Source organism: Mustelus asterias, chromosome 21 (assembly GCF_964213995.1).
Source record: "Mustelus asterias chromosome 21, sMusAst1.hap1.1, whole genome shotgun sequence".
Classification (NCBI taxonomy): domain Eukaryota; kingdom Metazoa; phylum Chordata; class Chondrichthyes; order Carcharhiniformes; family Triakidae; genus Mustelus; species Mustelus asterias.
Genome location: NC_135821.1, coordinates 3,022,834 through 3,044,383, shown reverse-complemented (window position 1 = coordinate 3,044,383; position 21,550 = coordinate 3,022,834). Strand labels below are relative to the sequence as shown.

General features: G+C 47.9%; 1 protein-coding gene across 1 annotated transcript in view; it reads right to left on the bottom strand.

Annotated features, from left to right (window-relative positions):
- Positions 1-202: 202 nt before the first annotated feature.
- The window catches only part of LOC144509486 (vesicular glutamate transporter 1), a 35,640-nt gene continuing 14,292 nt past the window's right edge, over positions 203-21,550 (bottom strand). Inside the window, exons 4-12 of the mRNA XM_078238393.1 lie at positions 19,768-19,882; positions 16,689-16,776; positions 16,122-16,208; positions 14,324-14,466; positions 12,437-12,586; positions 8,538-8,670; positions 5,270-5,380; positions 4,913-5,040; positions 203-535 (exon numbers count right to left, since the gene is read on the bottom strand). Coding sequence (XP_078094519.1) covers positions 203-535; positions 4,913-5,040; positions 5,270-5,380; positions 8,538-8,670; positions 12,437-12,586; positions 14,324-14,466; positions 16,122-16,208; positions 16,689-16,776; positions 19,768-19,882 — 1,288 coding nt within the window. The remainder of the gene's footprint in view (positions 536-4,912; positions 5,041-5,269; positions 5,381-8,537; positions 8,671-12,436; positions 12,587-14,323; positions 14,467-16,121; positions 16,209-16,688; positions 16,777-19,767; positions 19,883-21,550) is intronic.

The window sequence follows — 21,550 nt, the reverse complement described above, 5'->3', positions numbered from 1 at the left end:
ACTAAACATCACGAGAATGAAGGTCGTCCACCTTGCCTGAATGGAAAGTAAGGTGAAATCGTCCTTTGAACAATTGGTTACTTATGTACATTAGATTCTACACTGCCTTCTCCACAAGGCTGGCTCCCTCTCGCGCTTAATTTTATTGTGTTGGTGTCGTTTGTGTGAGCCGTGCTTTCCCCCCCAACTCCCGGCTCCACGCTCAGGATAAGTCCCTGTCTTGCGCGGTGCCGTACATGTACGGATCCTTCCCTTGCTCCTGGACGAATTCCTCCTTCTTGTCCCATTCGTTGACCCAGCTGCCGTTGGTCACGTTGGTGGTCTGGGTGGCCCCGTAGCTCCCGTAGCCCTGGCCGCCCTCCTCGACCTCGTGCGCCAACTCGTCCTCGTACATGAAGCCACACTTCTCATCGCTGAGCTCCTCGGGCTCTGCCCAGGGCTGCTTCTCCCCGGAGGCAAAGATGCCGTAGAAGATGACGCCCGCGTAGTGAACCAGCGAGGCGATCAGGAAGACGTACTGCCACTCCTCTCGGGACTTGGCGGGCGTTGCGAAAACAAACACAACAGCTTGTTAGCGGAATCTCATACAGGGCACCACAACCGCAAACAGAGGCAGAGGCTCAAACGCTAACCCCCTTGAAATAACCCCTCAGAGGCCGTTCACCAGATTCATAGGCCGGAACCAATAGAGAAAATGCTGGAAAATCTCAGCAGGTCTGGCAACATCTGTAAGGAGAGAAAAGAGCTGACGTTTCGAGTCCAGATGACCCTTTGTCAAAGCTTTGTCAAAGGAGAGGGCGGGGAGGTGAATACTGCCCAGAATCAAATCCAGTATGAATCTTCTTCAGAATTTCCTCTTCACAGATGCTGCCTGACTCGCTAAGACTTTCTCTCATTTCTGATTTCCAACATATGTGGTTTTCTTTATGTAGCTAAACGCAGGTTTGGGGTTGGGGCAGGAGGGATGCAATGCCAACAACTACAATTGTACAGGGCATTGGTGAGGCCAGACCTTCATTTGATTTGATTTGATTTGATTTGATTTATTATTGTCACATGTATTTACAGTGAAAAGTATTGTTTCTTGCACATGAAACAGACAAAGCATACCGTTCATAGAGAAGGAAAGGAGAGAGTGCAGAATGTAGTGTTACAGTCATAGCTAGGGTGCAGAGAAAGATCAACTTAATGCGGGGCAGGTCCATTCAATTGTCTGATGGCGCCAGGGAGGAAGCTGTACTTGAGTCAGTTGGTACGTGACCTCAGACTTTTGTATCTTTTTCCCGACGGAAGAAAGTGGAAGAGAGAATATCCGGGGTGCGTGGGGTCCTTGATTATGCTGGCTGCTTGTGGAGTATTGTGTGCAGTTTTGGTGCCCTTATCTGAGGAAGGATGTCCTTGCTATAGAAGGAGTACAGTGAAGGTTTACCAGGCTGATCCCTGGGATGAGAGGTCTGTCATATGAGGAGAGACTGAGTTAGTTAGGATTATATTCACTGGAGTTTAGAAGAGTGAGAGGGGATCTCATAGAAACTTATAAAATTCTAACAGGGTTAGACAGGGTAGATTCAGAAAGAATGTTCCCAATGGTGGGGGGAGTCCAGAACTAGGGGTTGTAGTTTGAGGATAAAGGGTAAACATTTTAGGACTGAGGTGAGGAAGAATTTCTTCACCCAGAGAGTGGGGAATCTGTGGAACCACAGAAAGTAGTTGAGGCCAAAATGTTGTGTGATTTCAAGAAGAAATTAGATACAGATCTTGGGGCTAAAGGGATCAAGGGATATAGGGGGGAAGGGGGGATCAGGATATTGAATTTGAGGATCATCATGATCAAAATGAAAGATGGAGCAGGCTCGAAGGGCCAAATGGCCTCCTCCTGCTTCTAGTTTCTATGAACCGGTTCAGGGAAACAATTGGGAGAAACCTATTTTATTTACAGCGATGGATATTGGGAACTGACCTTCATAGCAAGAGGATTTGGATATAGGAATAAAGGTGCCTTGCTGCAGTTATACAGGGCCTTGGTGAGGCCACACCTTGAATATTGTGTGCAGTTTTGGTCTCCTAGTCTGAGGAAGGGCATCCTTACTATCGAGGGAGTCGAGCGGAAATTTACCAGACTGATTCCTGGATTGGCAGGACTGACACATGAAGAACGACCCGATCGACTGGGCTTATACTCATTGTAATTTAGAAGAATGAGAGGGGATCTCATAGAAACCTGATGGCACTGGACAGAATAGATGCGGGAAGAATGTTCCCAATGTTGGGGAGGTCCAGAACTAGGTGTCACAGTCTAAGAATAAGGGGTAAGCCTTTCAGGACTGAGATGAGGAAGAACGTCTTCACTCAGAGAGTTGTGAACCTGTGGAATTCTCTACCACAGAAAGCTGCTGGAGGCCAGTTCGTCAGATATGTTCAAGAGGGAGCCGGACGTGGCCCTTGTGGCTGAAGGGATCAAGAGGTGTGGAGAGAAAGTGGGAGTGGGATACTGAAAGTGCATGATCAGCCATGATCATACTGAATGGCGGTGCAGACTCGAGGGGTTGAATGGCCTACGCTGGCACCTATTTTCTATGTTTCTATAAGATCTCCCCTTATCTTCCTACGCTCCAGGGAAAAAAGTCCCAGCCCATCCAGCCTCTCCTTATAATTCAAACCTTCTAGTCCCGGTAACATCTTTGTAAATCTTTTTTTTGCAACCTTCCCAGTTTAATAAAAACCTTCCAAAGCAGGGCGACCCGAATTATACGCAAATGTGGCCTTACCAATGTCTTGTACAGTTATGTGATTTGGTGAAACCTCCAGAAATGCACTTGCAACCTGAACCATATGTCAGTGCTTCCTGTTAACAGCGGAGAATGTGGGGCGGTGGGAAGGGGGTGTGTGGGAGCAGAACATCTTTACAGCTATCCCTTTGTGGAAGGGTTAAAAAGAATATAAAAATCAAAAGGTAATGAACAGTTGGGAAAATATCAATAATTAACACATTCTCGGGGGCTTCCAGACACATCTTGTTCATGCATATTCCAAACTTTCACACTTGTACATGTGTTGGTCTAATTTTGTTTATTTATTATCACAGAATCATAGAATCCCTGCAGTGCGGAAGGAGGCCATTCGGCCCATTGAGCCTGCACAATCCCACCCACTCTATTCCCGTAACTCCACATATTTACCCTGCTAATCCCCCTGACACTAGGGTCAATTTAGCATGGCCAATCCACCTAACCCGCACATAGTACCATAGAATACTACCGTGCAGAAGGAGGCCATTCAGCCCATTGAGTCTACACCAACCACAATCCCACCCTGGCCCAATCCCCATTACCCCATGCATTTGCCCTGCTAGCCCCCCCTGCCAATAAGGGGCAATTTAGCACGGCCAATCCACCTAACCCGCACATCTTTGGACTGTGGGAGGAAACTGGGGCATCCAGAGGAAACCCACGCAGACACGGGGAGAACGTGCAAACTCCACACAGACAGTGACCTAAGCCGCAAATTGAACCCAGGTCCCTGGCGCTGTGAGGCAGCAGTGCCTTTCTTTGGACAGTGTCACAAGTGTCACAATTATGAGTGTCACAAGTTTTTAAAAATTCATTCATGGGACATGTGTGTCGCTGGCTAGGCCAGCGTTTATTGCCCATTCTAGTTGCCCTTGAGAAGGTGGTGGTGAGCTGCCTTCTTGAATCGCTGCAGTCCATGTGCTGTGGGTTGAACCACAATGCCTTTAGGGAGGGAATTCAGGATTTTGACCCAGTGACTGCGAAGGGACGGCCGATATATTTCCAAGTCAGGATGGTGAGTGGCTTGGAGGGGAACTTGCAGGTGGTGGTGTTCCCATGTATCTGCTGCCCTTGTCCTTTAAGATGGAAGTGGTTGTGGGTTTGGAAGATGCTCTCGAATATGGAGCTGTAACAAATGTAACATCCCACGAATGAATAAAAAAAACTTGTGACACTAATAAATAAATTAAACTAAACTAAACTGCATCTTCAGCTGTGAAAAATTGGAATATGCAATGAACAAGATATGTCTGGAAGCCCCGAAGAATATGTTAAGTATTGATATTTTCCCAACTGTTAATTATCTAAGGATCTTTGGCGAATTGCTGTAGTAGGTTCACATTAACACTGCAATGAAGTTACTGTGAAAATCCCCTTGTCGCCACACTCCGACGCCTGTTTGGGTACACTGAGGGAGAATTTAGCACAGCCAATGCACCCAACCAAAGGTAGGGGAGTCTAAAACTAGAGGGTGGGAGGGGAGTGATACAAAAGGGAACAGAAGGGCAATTTTTTCACTTAGAGGGTGGTGAGTGTCTGGAATGAGCTGCCGGAGGTAATAGTAGAGACGGGTACAATTTTGTCTTTCAAGATGCATTTGGTAGCACGAGCTTTCAGAGGTTAGTGGCCTGACGAAGGAACTCACCTGATGAAGAGGCAGCGCTCCGAAAGCTTGTGCTGCCAAATAAACCCGTTGGACTTTAACCTGGTGTTGTGAGACTTCTTATTGTGCCCACCCCAGTCCAATACTGGCATCTCCACATCAGAAGCATTTAGACAGTTACATGGATAAGATGGGTATAGAGGGATATGGGCCACAATTGGGACTTGCTTAGTGGTAAAAACTGGGCGGCGTGGACAAGTTGGGCTGCAGGTTTCCAAGCTGCAAACCTCTATGACTCTATGACACGAATCAGCACGTCTTTCGGGCTGAGAGGAAACCGGAGCACCCGGAGGAAACCCACGCAGACACGGGGAGAACGTGCAGACTCCGCACGGACTGTGACCCACGCCGGGAATCGAACCCGGGTCCCTGGCGCTGTGAGGCAGCAGCGCTAACCACCGTGCCACCGTGCCTTAACTCTCAGGCTGGAAACAGTGGCATTTCATTTACAGTTCCTCACCTTGTGCTTTGTCATGGCTCCCACAATTAGAGGGCAAACCATCCCGGATAAAGTGCCGACTCCATTGGATAGCCCCATCAGGATGCTGGCATAACGTGGAGCAATGTCGAGGTGGTTGACATTGAAGCCTGAGTTGTGACAAAGAAAAAACACACAGGAACATGAGCTGGGACCGGGGAGGGATTAAGTTGAGTCATGTCCCCATCTGTGCGCTGCTAAATTGTTGAGTGAGACAACACATGCTCACCTATGGTAATATATGATAATACGACTGCTTTTGATGAGGATGGATGAAGCTGGCAAATTGGTTTGCTAACAAGACATGATGAAATTACAGGGAATGAAAGCACCAGTCACCTGAGATGGCAAATCCGCTGAATCCCACAGCCAGGACAAGAAAAGAAATCGCCACTCCCTTCGTGTGAGAGAAACCCACCACCAGAAGAAAGGTTGCCTCCATTCCAAAACCTGAGGAAAGACGGAGAAAGAGGAGCAGAGCAGAATGAGGGGAGGTTTCACACAGCAACATAGAAGTTTATTTACGAGTGTCACAAATAGGCTTACATTAACACTGCAATGAAGTTACTGTGAAAATCACTCCGGCGCCTGTTCGGGTACACTGAGGGAGAATTTAGCACGGCCAATGCACCCTAACCAGCACGTCCTTCGGATTGTGGGAGGAAACCGGAGCACCCGGAGGAAACCCACGCAGACACAGGGAGAATTTGCAAACTCCACACAGACAGTCAGCCAAGGCCAGAATTGAACTTGTGTCCCTGGCGCTGTGAGGCAGCAGCGCTAACCACTGTGCCAACCCCACCACCCACTGAGCCGCAAGACTTCACTCGCCTGCTCACATTTCTGGTCAAAGTGGGAAATAAGGGGGAAGGGCCAATTTGCAGTCCATGATGGTCCAGAAATTTAGTTGAGATTTTCAGGCAAATTAGTTGATGGATATCAACAAGAACCTGCATTCATGTAGCCTCCTTACCATAGTAACACATCCCATGATGCTTCACGGGAGTCACCAGAGAAGGTGTGGGGTGATGAATGATCTTCACATTAGGATGTGGGCAGTGGACTTCTCGATAAGCTTAAGATTATGGAAACTGCAGGAGGGTCAGGCCATGGGAGCGTTGGAATTACAAAGAACAAAGAACAATACAGCACAGGAACAGGCCCTTCGGCCCTCCAAGCCCGCGCCGCTCCCCGGTCCAGGATTGAATCCTGAATCCAGGATCCCCGCCCAATTTTCCAGCCTATCTACATCCTAATATCCTATCCACCGAGCTGTCCCTCACAGCTACGATGCTTTGTTTATCACAACCTATTAACTCACCCCCACCCCCCCATTCCAGACCATGTGATCTCCAGGGAGAGGCGAAAACCCAGAGTGAAAACCCCAGGGCCAATATGGGGAAAAAAAAATCTGGGAAATTCCTCTCCGACCCCCTGAGGCGATCGAAACGAGTCCAGGAGATCACAATGGCCCTGATCGGAAAATGCTTCCCAACCCTAGTCATTTCCACTTCCACGAACACCATATGAATTCCCTGCCCCCGAGACAGGTTCCCAACTATCCGCAGTGTTCCCAACTATCCGCAGTTGGGATTCTCGGATAACCTAATGTTCTTTAGGGAAGGAAATCTGCCTTCCTTACCCGGTCTGGCCTACATGTGACTCCAGAGCCACAGCAATGTGGTTGACTCTCAATTGCCCTCTGAAATGGCCTAGCGAGACACTCAGTTGTCACCACCACCTTCTCAAGGGGCAACTAGGGATGGACAATAAATGCCGGCCTAACCAACGATGCCCATGTCCCATGATGAATTTAAAAAAAACATGGCATGGATGAGGACATAGCATACTGACATAAACTAGGGGAGGAAATGGCCTAGTGCTATTATTGCTAGACAACTAATCCAGAAACTCAGCTAATGTTCTGGAGACACAGGTTTGAATCCCGTTACAGCAGGTGGAGGAATTTGAATTCAATAAAAAATATCTGGAATTAAGAATCTACTGATGACCCTGAAACCATTATCGATTGGTGGCATGGTAGCACAGTGGTTAGCACTGCTGCTTCACAGCTCCAGAGACCTGGGTTCGATTCCCGGCTTGGGTCACTGTCCGTGTGGAGTTTGCACATTCTCCTCGTGGCTGCGTGGGTTTCCTCCGGGTGCTCCGGTTTCCTCCCACAGTCCAAAGATGTGCGGGTTCGGTTGATTGGCCGTGCTAAAATTGCCCCTTAGTGTTCTGAGATGCGTAGGTTAGAGGGATTAGCGGGTAAATATGTAGGGATGTGGGGGTAGGGCCTGGGTGGGATTGCGGTCGGTGCAGACTCGATGGGCCAAATGGCCTCTTTCTGCACTGTAGGGTATCTATGGTTCTATGATTGTCGGAAAAACCCACCTAGTTCACTAATGTCCCTTTAGGGAAGGAAATCTGCCGTCCTTACCCAGTCTGGCCTACATGTGACTCCAGAGCCACAGCAAAGTGGTCGACTCTCAACTGCCCTCCAAGGGCAACTAAGGATGGGCAATAAATGGCAAGTCATGTTGCAGCTTTATAGAAACTTAGTGAGGCCGCACTTGGAATATAGTGTTCAATTTTGATCGCCCCACTACCAGAAGGATGTGGAGACTTTGGAGAGGGTACAGAAAAGATTTACCAGGGTGTTGCCTGGTATGGAGGGCATTTGCTATGAGGAGAGGTTGGAGAAACTTGGTTTGTTCTCACTGGAATGACGGAGGTTGAGGGGCGACCTGATAGAAGTCTACAAGATTATGAGGGGCATGGACAGAGTGGATAGTCAGAAGCTTTTTCCCAGGGTGGAAGAGTCAATTAGTAGGGGCATGGGTGTAAGGTGTGAGGGGCAAGGTTTAAAGGAGATGTACGAGGCAAGTTTTTTTAACAGAGGGTGATGGGTGCCTGGAACACGCTGCTGGGGGAGGTAGTGGAAGCAGATATGATTGTGACTTTTAAGGAGTGTCTTGACAAATATATGAATGGGATGGAAATAGTGGGATATGATGCTAAAGCATTGAATATATTCAAGAGGCGGCTGGATATAGCATTGGGATGAATGGGGTCAAACGTTATGGGGAAAAAGCAGAATTAGGCTATTGAGTTGGATGATCAGCTATGATTGTAATGAATGGCGGAGCAGGCTCGAAGGGCCAAATGGCCTCCTCCTGCTCCTATCTTCTATGTTTCTATGTCCCTGGAAGGGTAGGGGGTTGTAGTTCAGATGGGCAGCATGGTCAGTGTAGGAGGGCTGAAGGGCCTGTTCCTGTGCTGTAATTTTCTTTGTTCTTTGTTCTGAATGCTGCCCAGTCAGCGACGCCCGTGTCCCACGAATGAATAAAAAGGAAGTGTAGGGTGATGGATGAACGTCGCATTAGGATACCGGCTTTTGGATGATGTTAAGATTGTGGAAGCTGTAAGGTTCGAGAACCAGGCCACAGGAGCATTGGAACTGTCAAGTCTAGAGGTAACCATGGTATGGATGAGGACACAGCATACTGGCACATACTAGAGCATCTTGCGTGACTAAGAGCTGCCATTGTGGTTGAGGGGAGTTATGTACGGAAGGCCATTGTTGGCCTGCCCTGCAGAAACACACCTCCACAGTTCATCATCTTCCTCACGTTGGTGGTGGACATGATTTTCTTGGCTCTCAGGTAGTCCGCTAGTTGTCCACCGATGGGCACGATGATCGTCATAACGAGGTGGGGGAGGGCGGACAACATGCCTACCTGTGTCGAGAGGAGACAAAACACACAACTAACAATGTGAACTGCACTGAGGCTTACGTCTGAGGCCTAAGGCCTAGATCAACCCTGGATACCAGCAGCGCGCTAAGTGGCTTCATAGACACGCTAGAGTAGAAATTCCGCTCAGGCTTTCCTGAGATGTTTCTGCCTCCCTCCAATCCCTCATCCCCGTGCCTAATTTCAGTTCTATTGCCAACTATAGTTAAGAAAGCCCACCAATGCCTCTACTTTCTCAGAAGACTAAGGAAATTTGGCATGTCAGCTACGACTCTCAGTAACTTTGACAGATGCACCATAGAAAGCATTCTTTCTGGTTGTATCACAGCTTGGTATGGCTCCCGCTCTGTCCAAGACCGCAAGGGATTACAAAAGGTTGCGAATGTAGCCCAATCCATCACGCAAACCAGCCTCCCATCCATTGACTCTGTCTACACTTCCCGCTGCCTCGGCAAAGCAGCCAGCATAATTAAGGACCCCACACACCCCGGACATTCTCTCTTCCACCTTCTTCCGTCGGGAAAAAGATACAAAAGCCTGAGATCACGTACCAACCAACTCAAGAACAGTTTCTTCCCTGCTGCTGTCAGACTTTTGAATGGGCCTACCTTGCATTAAGTTGATCTTTCTCTACACCCTAGCTATGACTGTAACACTACATTCTGCACTCTCTTGTTTCCTTCTCTATGAACGGTATGCTTTGTCTTATAGCGCGCAAGAATCAATACTTTTCACTGTTTGTTAATACATGTGACAATAATAAATCAAATTAAATCAAATCAAATCAACCTAGATTCCTCTTCAATACATCAATGTTATTTACCTCAACCGCTCCCTGTGGTACAAATTCCACATTCTCACCAATGGGCGGATGCCACGATGGCACAACGGTTAACACTGCTGCCTCACTGTGCCAGAGACCCAGGTTCGATTCCCAGCTTGGGTCACTGTCTGTGTGGAGTTTGTACATTCTCCCCGTGTCTGCATGGGTTTCCTCCGGGTGCTCCGGTTTCCTCCCGCCGTCCAAAGATCTGCGGATTAGGTTGACTGGCCATGCTAAATTGCCCCTTATTGTCAGGGAGATTAGCCGGGTAAATATGAGGGGTTACGGAGATAGGGCCTGGGTGGGATTGTGGTCGGTGCAGACTCGATGGGCCAAATGGCCTCTTTCTGCACTGTAGAGAATCTATGATCCTATTTGATTCCATGATTCTCTCTGGGTAAAGAGGTTTCTCCTGAATTCTTGTTTGGATGCACTGGTGGCTATCTTACATTTCCAGTCCCTAGTTCTGGTCAGGGTTTTCCGGCTACTCTTGCCATCGGGATTGTCTGGTTCTGCTGATGATGAGCCCCAGCTGTGTGTTCCTGGTGATGGAGGGTGCGAACAACGGGAAAACCCGACCACGGCTGTGGGATGGGAAAATCCTGCCATTGGCCAATGGCGCTTTATCTCCACTCCCTCAAAACATGCCGCAGGCGGGGGTTGGTGAGAAAATCCCATCCCCCGCCTCTCCCACAAGTGGAAACATCTGTACGTCTACTCTCTGAAACCACTTCGTAATCTTACCGATCACATCAGGTCATCCTGTTGTCCTCTCTTTCCCAAGAATAGAGATCTAAACTGATCCTTCCTTCTTAATCATCATATCCGTTTGGACCTAGTAAACCTGCCTGGCACCTTCTCTAATACCTTCACATCCTTGTTGTAGATTGAATCGGGGCAGGACCTGCTCAGTTAATGGTAGGGCATGAGGGAGAGTTATAGAACAGAGGTCTTGAGGTACAGGTTCATAGCTCCTTGAAAGTGGAGTCACAGGTGGACAGGGTGGTGAAGAAGGCATTCTGCATGCTTGGTTTCATTGGTCAGAACATTGAATACAGGAGTTGGGATGTCTTGTTGAAGTTGCACAAGACATTGGTAAGGCCACACTTGGAATACTATGTACAGTATTCTGACAAATACATGAATAGGATGGGAATAGAGGGATATGGTCCCCGGAAGGGTAGGGGGCTTTATTTCAGTCGGGCAGCATGGTTGGTGCAGGCTTGGAGGGCTGAAAAGCCTGTTCCTGTGCTGTAATTTTCTTTGTTCTTTGTTTGTTCTTTAGTTCTGGTCACCCCATTGTAGAAAGGATATTACTAAACTAGAAAGAGTGCAGAAGCGATTTACTAGGATGCTACCAGGACTCGATGGCTTGAGTTATAAGGAGAGGCTGGATAGATTGGGACTTTTTTCTCCGGAGCGTAGGAGACTTAGGGGTGATCTTATAGAGGTCTATAAAATAATGAGGGATATAGATAAGGTAGATAGTCAACATCTTTTCCGAAAAATAGGGGAGGTTAAAACTAGAGGGCATAGGTTTAAGGTGAGAGGGGAGAGATATAAAAGAGTCCAGAAGGCAATTTCTTCACTCAGAGGGTGGTGAGTGTCTGGAATGAGCTGCCAGAGGCAGTAGTAGAGGCGGGTACAATTTTGTCTTTTCAGAAGCATTTATAACATGGATAAGATGGTATAGAGGGATATGGGCCAAACGCGGGCATTTGGAACTAGCTTAGTGGTAAAAGCTGGGCGGCATGGACAAGTTGGGCTGAAGGGCCTGCTTCCATGCTGTAAACCTCTATGACTTGACCCTAGTTGTAGGCTTGCAGGATACTAGAACCGTGCTCAGCCATCTAAGAGTGGGCTAATTGGAAAGTGAGTAGTGGGGGTGGAAGGTGGGGCCCAGCCTTGAACGCACAGTTTGGGTTCCAATGGCGCTACGGGAGCCTGTCTTCAATTTTAACCAAGGTCTAGATGGCGAAGGAGACCTTCAACCCACGTCAACCAACCCCCTGTGTCATCCCTCCCCCACCCGCCAACCCTCCCACAACCCCTCGAGTAGGAGGACAAGTGCATTTCACACAAAAAAAGGAGGGAGATACTCCGGCCTCCCAGTCGCGTGTTTCCCGCCAGCAGGAGGCGTGTTTGCTAGTGGCGGAATTCTCCAGTCCCGCCGCTGTCAATGGGAATTCCCATTGACACCACCCCACGCTGGCGGGAAACCCGCGGGCGGGGCTGCACTGCGGAGGGACTGGAGAATCCCGTCGGTGTGAACGGCCGGAGAATTCCGGCTGCAGTTTTTCATTCCCCCCCTCCGCGGGAATCGTTGCGGACAGGATGGAAAATTCTAGCGGACCATTTTAAGGTCATAGATAGGTAGATAGTGTCATTGGCCAATGGCGCTCTATTCTCCACTCCCTCAAAACATGCCGCAGGCGGGGGCTGGTGAGAAAATGTCATAGAGGTTTACAGCATGGAAACAGGCCCTTCGGCCCAACTTGTCCATGCCGCCCTTTTTAGTACCACTAAGTTAGTCTAATTGCCCGCATTTGGCCCATATCCCTCCATACCCATCTTACCCATGTAACTGTCTAAATTATTTTTAAAAGACAAAATTGTACCCGCCTCTACTACTACCTCTGGCAGCTTGTTCCAGACACTCACCACCCTCTGTGTGAAAAAATTGCCGCTCTGGATATTTTGTGTCTCTCCCCTCTCACCTTAAACCAATGCCCTCTAGTTTTAGACTCCCCTACCTTTGGGAAAAGATGTTGACTATCTGTGTCCCTCATTATTTTATAGACCTCTATAAGATCACCCCTAAGCCTCCTGACTTCAGGCGGGAATATCCGGGAGGACGCGGTAGGAAAATCCCGCCTTTTATTCTTGTTAACATGCAAATATCTACATTGAAATGACTAGATTGCATACCTTACTGATCTCGAACCCGAACACCTCCTCAAAGTAAGCCGGCTGACTGATCAACAGCAGGTAAAATGTCCAACTGCGGCAGAAGTTGGCCACAACGATGGCGTAAACGGGCATCGAGGTGAAGAATTTGCGCCAGGGTGCCTTGAATTTCTGCCAGGGAACACGAGAAGGAGATGGTACACAGAATCAGAGTTTACTACCCCACCCCAATCCAAGCCCAACTCTTCCCACAAACTGTGGACAATGTGTAAGGTTGCGATATGATACTCAGTTCAAGGGCAACTAGGGATGGGCAATAAATGCTGGCCAGCCAGCGGCGCCCATGTCCCATGAATGAATAAAAGAAAAATGATGCCGTTGCCAAATTCTGTAACCTACAGAATCACAGACTCAACTGAAGCATTGAACAAGGCCATTTGGCCCGTGCCAGCTATCCAATTAATTCCATTCCCCTCCTCTTGCCCACGGTGGCACAGCGGTTAGCACTGCTGCCTCACAGCGCCAAGGACCCAGGGTTCGATTCCCGGCTTGGGTCACTGTCCATGTGGAGTTTGCACGTTCTCCCCATGTCTGCCTGGGTTTCCTCCGGGTGCTCCTGGTTTCCTCCCGCAGTCCGACAGACTTGCTGGTTAGATGCTTGGCTAAATTCTCTCTCAGTGTACCCGAACAGGCGCCAGAGTGTGGCGACTGGGGGATTTTCACAGTAACTTCATTGCAGTGTTAATGTAATCCTACTTGTGACACTAATAAATAAACTTGAAACATGGCCCCGCACTTCCTTGGCTTTCTTTACTCAAGTTTATTCTCACGTGGCTTTTCTCACCAGGCAGAATGTTCCGGTGCTTCCCGCTGGCAGGACCCTTCGGTCTCGTTGAAGGCAACTCCCCTGTGATGGGTTCCCTGGTGCCGGGATGGGTGAACCATGCAAAATGCCATAGATATCAGGGGGATTGGCAGATCCCACCTATGGTCAATGGCAAGCTGCCTCCACTGCCAGAGAACATGCCACAAGGTGTGGGAGCAGAGTGGGACATGTGATAATGTGGTTAATGGGAGGAGTTAGGTATGTAGCAGTGTAAACAACTTTTAGTTCAGTTTCTGGCAGGGGTAGTTTAGAAACAGAAGTCTGCAAGCTGCCCTGAAAATCAAAACCTCTCTGAAAGCTTTAAGACTGTTAACACAATTAATAGCAAGTATGCCAGGGTTTGCTGACTGCATTTAAAATGGCATTTGATTCCGTAAGAGAAATGTTGCTTATTTGGAACTGAAATACTGATAAGTTAGAAATTAGAGTTGTGTCCTTTCATTTTGTTTAACTATAGTTCATTTTGTAAGTGCTATATTTAAAATGTGCTGTGAATTAATTGGATAATAGCAAATTACTGCGGATGCTGGAATCTGAAACCTAAAGAGAAAATGCTGGAAAATCTCAGCAGGTCTGGCAGCATCTGTAAGGAGAGAAAAGAGCTGACGTTTCGAGTCCAGATGACCCTTTGTCAAAGCTTTGACAGCTGTTCCAGTCACACCCTGTCAAAGCTTTGACAAAGGGTCATCTGGACTCGAAACGTCAGCTCTTTTCTCTCCTTACAGATGCTGCCAGACCTGCTGAGATTTTCCAGCATTTTCTCTTTTGGCTATGAATTAATTGTTTTGATAAATGATCCCTAATTTATCGGTGGAATTACTACCGGAGTGAAACATCTTATCCTCACATCAATTGAAAAATAGAAAAATTGTTGGGGCATAGTCTGGCTTCATGATGTACCTTGCGGTTCGGGTGTAGCACGCTAACTGATAGAACAACCCCCAAGATATCCACGACTACCCCCATTACCTTTTGACCTTTTTGCTCAGTACAAGCGGGTAAGGAAAAAAAGCAACACTTACCGCCAGTGGGTTCATAAGATTGGCACTTTCTCCAATCGATTCCTCGATGTAGGTCTTCTCTTCGTCTGAAATTGTGGGGTGTGTGGCCGGGCTCTCGTAAGACACCAACAGCCAAAAGATGTACCACACCATGCCAAAGCTTCCTGTCAGAGGAGCCAAATGAGACCTTTTACATATCGATCGATTTGTTCTCTCACTTGCTGCTCTCGCTGACTCGGGATGGGGTCGACTCCAACAGCGAGTTGGCAATTCCTTGGGCTTTTCTTGTTGGGTCTTTCCATGGAACGACATCAAGCCAATGCCCGATCCTACACTCAAATTCCACGCCCACTTTGCTGCAGGAACCACTGGGATGGCAACTGGGAGCATTTCCTCCCTCTCACCACCTCCCTCCCACTTCCTTCACCGTTCGCTTGGCCCAGGCGTGTTCAGTAATGAGATATACAACCATCATTGGGGATGGAACGGTTCTCTCCAAATGGCCCATGTCCTTATCCTTGTTTTCAAATCGCTCACCCTTCCTGATCTCAAGTCTCCTTCAGCCTCCAACCATCCAACACACCCCCTGTTATATCTTTTAATTCCCATAATTTAAAAATAGTCACACATTAGACTTCAAAATGCTGGGACTTCATCAGGGGCTTTATTCATGCCGACACTATAGTTAAGAAAGCCCACCAACGCCTCAACTTTCTCAGGAGGCTAAGGATATTTGGCATGGCCGCTACGACTCTCACCAACTTTTACAGATGCACCATAGAAAGCATGCGATCCAGATGTATCACAGCTTGGTTTGGCTCCTGCTCTGCCCAAGACCACAAGAAACTACAAAGGGTTGTGGGAATAGCCCAGTCCATCACGCAAACCAGTCTCCCATCCGTTAAGTCCGGCTACACTTGCCGCTGCCTCAGAAAACCAGCCAGCATAATTAAGGACCCCACGCACCCCAGGCATTCACTCTTCCACCTTCTTCCATTGGGAAAAAGATACAAAAGTCTGAGGTCACGTACCAACCGACTCAAGAACAGCTTCTTCCCTGCTGCCATCAGGCGTTTGAATGGACCTACCATATATTAAGCTGATCTTTCTCTACACCCTTGCTATGACTGTAACACTACATTCTGCACTCTCTCGTTTCCTTCTCTATGAACGGTATGTTTTGTCTGTAAAGCGCGCAAGAAACAATACTTTTCACTGTATGTTAATACATGCGACAATAATAAATCAAATCAAATCAAATAATTAAGGACCCCACACACCCCGGACATTCTCTCTTCCACCTTCTTCCATCGGGAAAAGCTACAAATGTCTGAGGTCATGTACCAACCGACTCAAGAACTCCCTGCTGCCATCAGACTTTTGAATGAACCTATCTCGCATTAGGTTGATCTTTCTCTACACCCTAGCTATGATTGTAACGCTACATTCTGCACTCTCTCCTTTCCTTCTCCCCCATGTACACTTCACACTGCCAGCATATTTAAGGACCCCACGCACCCTGGACATTCTCTCTTCCACCTTCTTCCTTCGGGAAAAAGATACAAAAGTCTGAGGCTATGTACCAACTGACTCAAGAACAGCTTCTTCCCTGCTGTCATCAGACTTTTGAATGGACCTACCTTGCGTTAAGTTGATCTTTCTCTACACGCTAGCTATACATTCTACACCCTCTCCTTTCCTTCTCTATGAACGGTAGGTTTTATCTGTATAGCGCGCGAGAAACAGTACTTTTCTCTGTATCCCAATACATATGACAATAATAAATCAAATCAAATCATACGCTCCCCCTGATACGTACCATAGACGTAGAAGACTGAGGACCACCCTGAGTACTGGACAAGGATTCCTGCGAGAGGCATTGCTACTACTGCCCCCGCATAGGAACCTGCAAGAGAAAGTGTGCACATCACCAAACTACAGTTGAGATTGAATATTATTAAGCAGTTTAACATTAGGAACAGGAGGAGGCCATTCAGCCTCTTCAACCTTTCCTATCAATCAATTAGAGCATGGCTGGAATTCTCTGGACCATGCAAATGGCCAATTGACCTCGGGCGGGATTTTTCCAGTCCTGGGGCGAGCGCGGCCGGAAAATCCCGCCCTGAGATCCCAGGCTAACTTCACCAAACTCCTTGGAGTTTCTGGCCTGGGTCTTCACATTGATGTCGATGTCCACTCCTGTCTCCATAACAGGAAGCAGAGATTAGCTTCTGGGGTCGAAGGTAAGTAGGCATTAAGTGCGCTGTGGAGAGGATGGGACACCCATGGGTCATCATGACCCATTCACAGGCCTGGCACCTCCTGACCATCCTATGCGCCGCACCGTTGTGATGGTAACTGGGACAGGTTTAAAGAGCTTGATTACCACAGAAGGAGGTAGTAGCGAGCCGGCTTCGCTCCAAGGGAGGCGCCCATTTGCTCCAAATTCCATGGCACGCAGGATACGTCACTCCCTGCGGGCAAATAAACACAGGAAAATATCACATGACAGGGTTTGAACCTGCGTTAAGTTGAAACATTGGTGTCACAAGGAGGCTTACATTAACGCTGCAATGAAGTTACTGTGAAAATCCCTGAGTCGCCACATTCCAGTTCTGTACACTGAGAGAGAATTTAGCATGGCTGACGCATCTAATCAGCACATCTTTCGGACTGTGGGAGGAAACCAGAGGAAACCCACGCAGACACGGGGAGAACGTGCAAACTCCGCACAGATAGTGACCTAAGTTGAGAATCGAACCCGGGTCCCTGGCACTGTGAGGCAGCAGTGCGAACCACTGTGCCACCGTGCCGCCCCAATTGCCTGGAATCTGCACGCTTGAGTTACCAACTTTCTTGCCAGTGAACCTCCCCCTATCTACTCGATCAAGATCTGTCACGATTTTGAAAATCTCCTCTAGGTTTCCCCTTAACCATCGCTGCTCCAAGGGGGACGAATCTCAGCTCTTTCAGCCTCTCTGCATGACTGAATCACTCCTCCCCATGACCGTTCTGCAATATCTTCTCTGTGCCTTCTCCGAGGCCTTGACATCCTTCCTAAAGCATGGTGCCCGAGTCTTCTTCGTGGGTGGTGTTGCACAGATGCTAGCGCCCTCAGCCGAGTGGCCATCCTTCATGTCAGAGCTTAGGCTAACGGCCTACTTGACAGTTCAAGGTAAAACAGGCCTGGCCCTGTCCTAAGGACCTGCAGAGTTTCACTGGCTGTCTTGTCTGGAGACAATACACATCTTTTTAGCCTGTCTTGATGCTCTCTCCACTCACATTGTTTCGTCTCTTAAAGACTTGATTAGTTGTAAGTATTTGCATTCCAACCATTATTCATGTAAATTGAGTCTGTGTCTTTATAAGCTCTGTTTGTGAACAGAATTCCCACTCACCTGAAGAAGGGGCTAAGAGCTCCGAAAGCTTGTGTGGCTTTTGCTACCAAATAAACCTGTTGGACTTTAACCTGGTATTGTTAAACTTCTTACTGTGTTTACCCCAGTCCAACGCCGGCATCTCCACATCCTGTCCTCTCAGGCAGGGGTCAACAAAGATAATGAGGGGCAGCAAAACTGACTGAAATCCCTGCTTCTTAGAATGTGGATATTCAACTCAGTTTCCATGGAGTTGGCTAAGTCAGCTCAGAATAGAGATAAAATGCAAGACCAATGTGTAAATCTTGAATATTGAAATGCATGTACAACAGGCCCATTCAGGTATTTATTATCCACTTGAGCCTCTTCTCACTCTACTTACTTCATCCATTCTCACCAATTTTTACAGATACACCATAGAAAGCATCCTCTCCGGATGTATCACAGTTTGGTATGGCTCCTGCTCCGCACAAGGATTGTGAACGTAGCCCAGTCCATCACGCAAACCAGCCTCCCATCCGTTGACTCTGTCTACACTTCCCACTGCCTCGGAAAAGCAGCCAGCATAATTAAGGATCCCACGCATCCCGGACATTCTCTCATCCACCTTCTTCCATCGGGAAAAAGATACAATAATCTGAAAACGCATACCAATCGACTCAAGAACAGCTTCTTCCCTGCTGCCATCAGACTTTTGAATGGTCCTATCACACATTCATAGAATAATCATAGAAACCCTATAGTGCAGAAAGAGGCCATTTGGCCCATCGAGTCTGCACCGACCACAATCCCACCCAGGCCCTACCCCGATATACCTACATATTTACCCGCTAATCCCTCTAACCTACGCATCTCAGGACACTAAGGGGCAATTTTTTAGCATGGCCAATCAACCGAACCCGTGCATCTTTGGACAGTGGGAGGAAACCGGAGCACCCGGAGGAAACCCACGCAGACACGAGGAGAATGTGCAAACTCCACACAGACAGTGACCCAAGCCGGGAATCGAACCCAGGTCCCTGGAGCTGTGAAGCAGCAGTGCTAACCACTGTGCCACCGTGCCGCCCACCTTGGGTACACATTGGTACACATTGGGGTGTAGCGGTAACTGCAACACAGTGGTTAGCACTGCTGCCTCACAGCGCCAGGGACCAAGGTTTGATTCCCGGTTTGGGTCACCATTTGTGTGGAGTCTGCACGTCCTCCCCCGTGTCTGCATGGGTTTCCTCCGGGTGCTCCGGTTTCCTCCCACAGCCTGAATGACGTGCTGGTTAGGTGCTAAATTCTCCCTCAGTGTACCCAAACAGGCGCCGGAGTGTGGCGACTAGGGGATTTTCACAGTAACTTCATTGCAGTGTTAATGTAAGCCTACTTGTGACACTAATAAAATAAACTTCTAACTTTAACACTATGAGTGTGATTCTCCAGCCTCCCAATCACGTGTTTCCCGCTGGCAAGAGATAGCGTGTTGTTTGTTTGTGGCGGGATTCTTTGGTCCCGTCACTGTCAATGGGAATTCCTGTTGACATCATCCCATGCTGGCGTGAACGGCTGGAGAATTCCGGCCTATATTCTTCACCCTCTCCTTTCCTTCTCCCCTACGTACTTTATGAACGGTATGTTTTGTCTGTAACAGCTCACAAGAAACAATACTTTTCAGTGTATCCCAATATATGCGACAATAATAACTCAAATCAGGTCAATATAACCTTCCAGTCCTTTCTGTGTCATGTGTTTTATCTAGCATTCCCTCAAATACAGCTTTGTGATTCACCTCAACCTCTCCCTATGTCCACAATCTCATCCCTCTTTGGTGAAGAAGTTACTCTTCAATTCTTCAAGGGATTCGAGACTTTCTCATGTTTATGTGTCTGGTTTTAGACACTCTCGGAAATAGGAACACCTTCTCTAGGTCTAACATATCAAAGTGCTGAAGATCCCATATTCTCAAACCTAGAATAATCTTACACCGAGACTTGAGTGGATTTCAGAAAGTAGCTGAAGACTAATTGGGAAAATGAGGCTCCCAGACGGACTGAGATCCAGAGAAATGAATGGGTTTTTTCCGACATCATTTTGCCTACTCACCTCGACCAGGCCTTGAAAAATCCTGATTACTATGACACAGCTGAAATGAACTCTGGCTGCCGAGGGTATCAACATATTCAGTGAGGATGTGGCCACAATTGCCCAGCCAAACACTCTGTCAAAAGAAAAGACAAAAGTCAGTTCAAATAATTTAAAAAAATAATTTTGATGAAACAAACACACGATGCAATGACCAAGCTAGCCATCGGTTACGTTGACAATCTAGAAAAAGCAATTGATTGGGAGTGTAATGGGACACCGTCTCCCTCGGTGGTGTTGGTGGAGGCTCAAGCTAGATTATTGCACTTGGGGTGGGGGCCTCGAACCCACAAACTACAGACTCAGCAGCACTGACTGACATCCTGTTGCTGGGAACTCCTGTTGCTGGCAGGTTGGCACAGTGCTTAGCACTGCTGCTTCACAGGGACCCGGGTTCGATTCTGGCCTTGGGCCACTGTCTGTGTGGAGTTTGCGCGTTCTCCCCTTTTCTGCGTGAGTTTCCTCCGGGTGATCAGGTTTCCTCCCACACTCCAAAGATGTGTAGGTTAGGTGGATTGGCCATGCTAAATTGCCCCTCAGTATCCAAAGGTGTGTAGGTTAGGTGGATTGGCAATGCTAAATTGCCCCTGAGGGTCTAAAGATGTCCAGGTTAGGTGGATTGGCCATGCTAAATTGCCCCTCAGTATCCAAAGGTGTGTAGGTTAGGTGGATTGGCCATGCTAAATTGCCTCTTAGGGTCTAAGGATGTGCAAGTTAGGTGGATTGGTCATGCTAAATTACCTCTTAGTGTCCAAAGACATGCAGGTTAGGTGGATTGGCCATGCTAAATTGCCCCTTAGTGTCCAAAAGTATGCAGGTTAGGCAGATTGGCCATGCTAAATTGCACCTTAGTGTCCAAAGATGTTCAGGTTAGGTGGATTGGCCATGGTAAATTGCCCCTTAGTGTCCAAAGATGTGCAAGTTAGTGGACTGGCCATGCTAAATTGCCCCTTCGTGTCCAAAGATGTGTAGGTTAGGGGGATAAGTGGGATAAATGTTTGGTGTTACGGGAATAGGGCTTGGGTGGGATTGTTATGGGTCGATGGGCTGAATGGCCTCTTGCTGCACTGTAGGGATTCTATGATTCTATGGTTCCTGGCGTTAGGGTGCCCGTTGGGTTTGCTGTGGTAGCCGCAATAATTTGAGCATTACCATCGCGGGTATGAAGGTGGCACATTAGAAAAGTCAGTTGACATTGCCGTCACTGCATACCCGACACTCCTGATATTAAGGTCTGATCCCTGTTATCTGCGTCTCAATTGCAGACGTATGCAGCATGAATCGCCAAGCTAGATAGCGACAGAGGCACAACATGAAGCAGCTCGGAGAGTGGGAGGGTGTTGAGCAGATGGACTGCAGCTGACGTGATATCCTCTCTGCGTAAGTGAATGACACAAACGCTAAACAGTTCTCAATCCTTTCCGGGTAGAATTTGGAGTTCTGAGTGAACAAAATAAGGTGATATAACATCACTTCACAACTTGTGCTGTACCTGTCCTGGGAATGTTTGATGGGGACAGTGTAGAGGGAGCTTTACTCTGTATCTAACCCCGTGCTGTACCTGTCCTGGGAGTGTTTGATGGGGACAGTGTAGAGGGAGCTTTACTCGGTATCTAACCCCGTGCTGTACCTGTCCTGGAAGTGTTTGATGGGACAGTAAGAGTTTTAACAACACCAGGTTAAAGTCCAACAGGTTTATTTGGTAGCAAATGCCATTAGCTTTTGGAGCGCTGCTCCTTCGTCA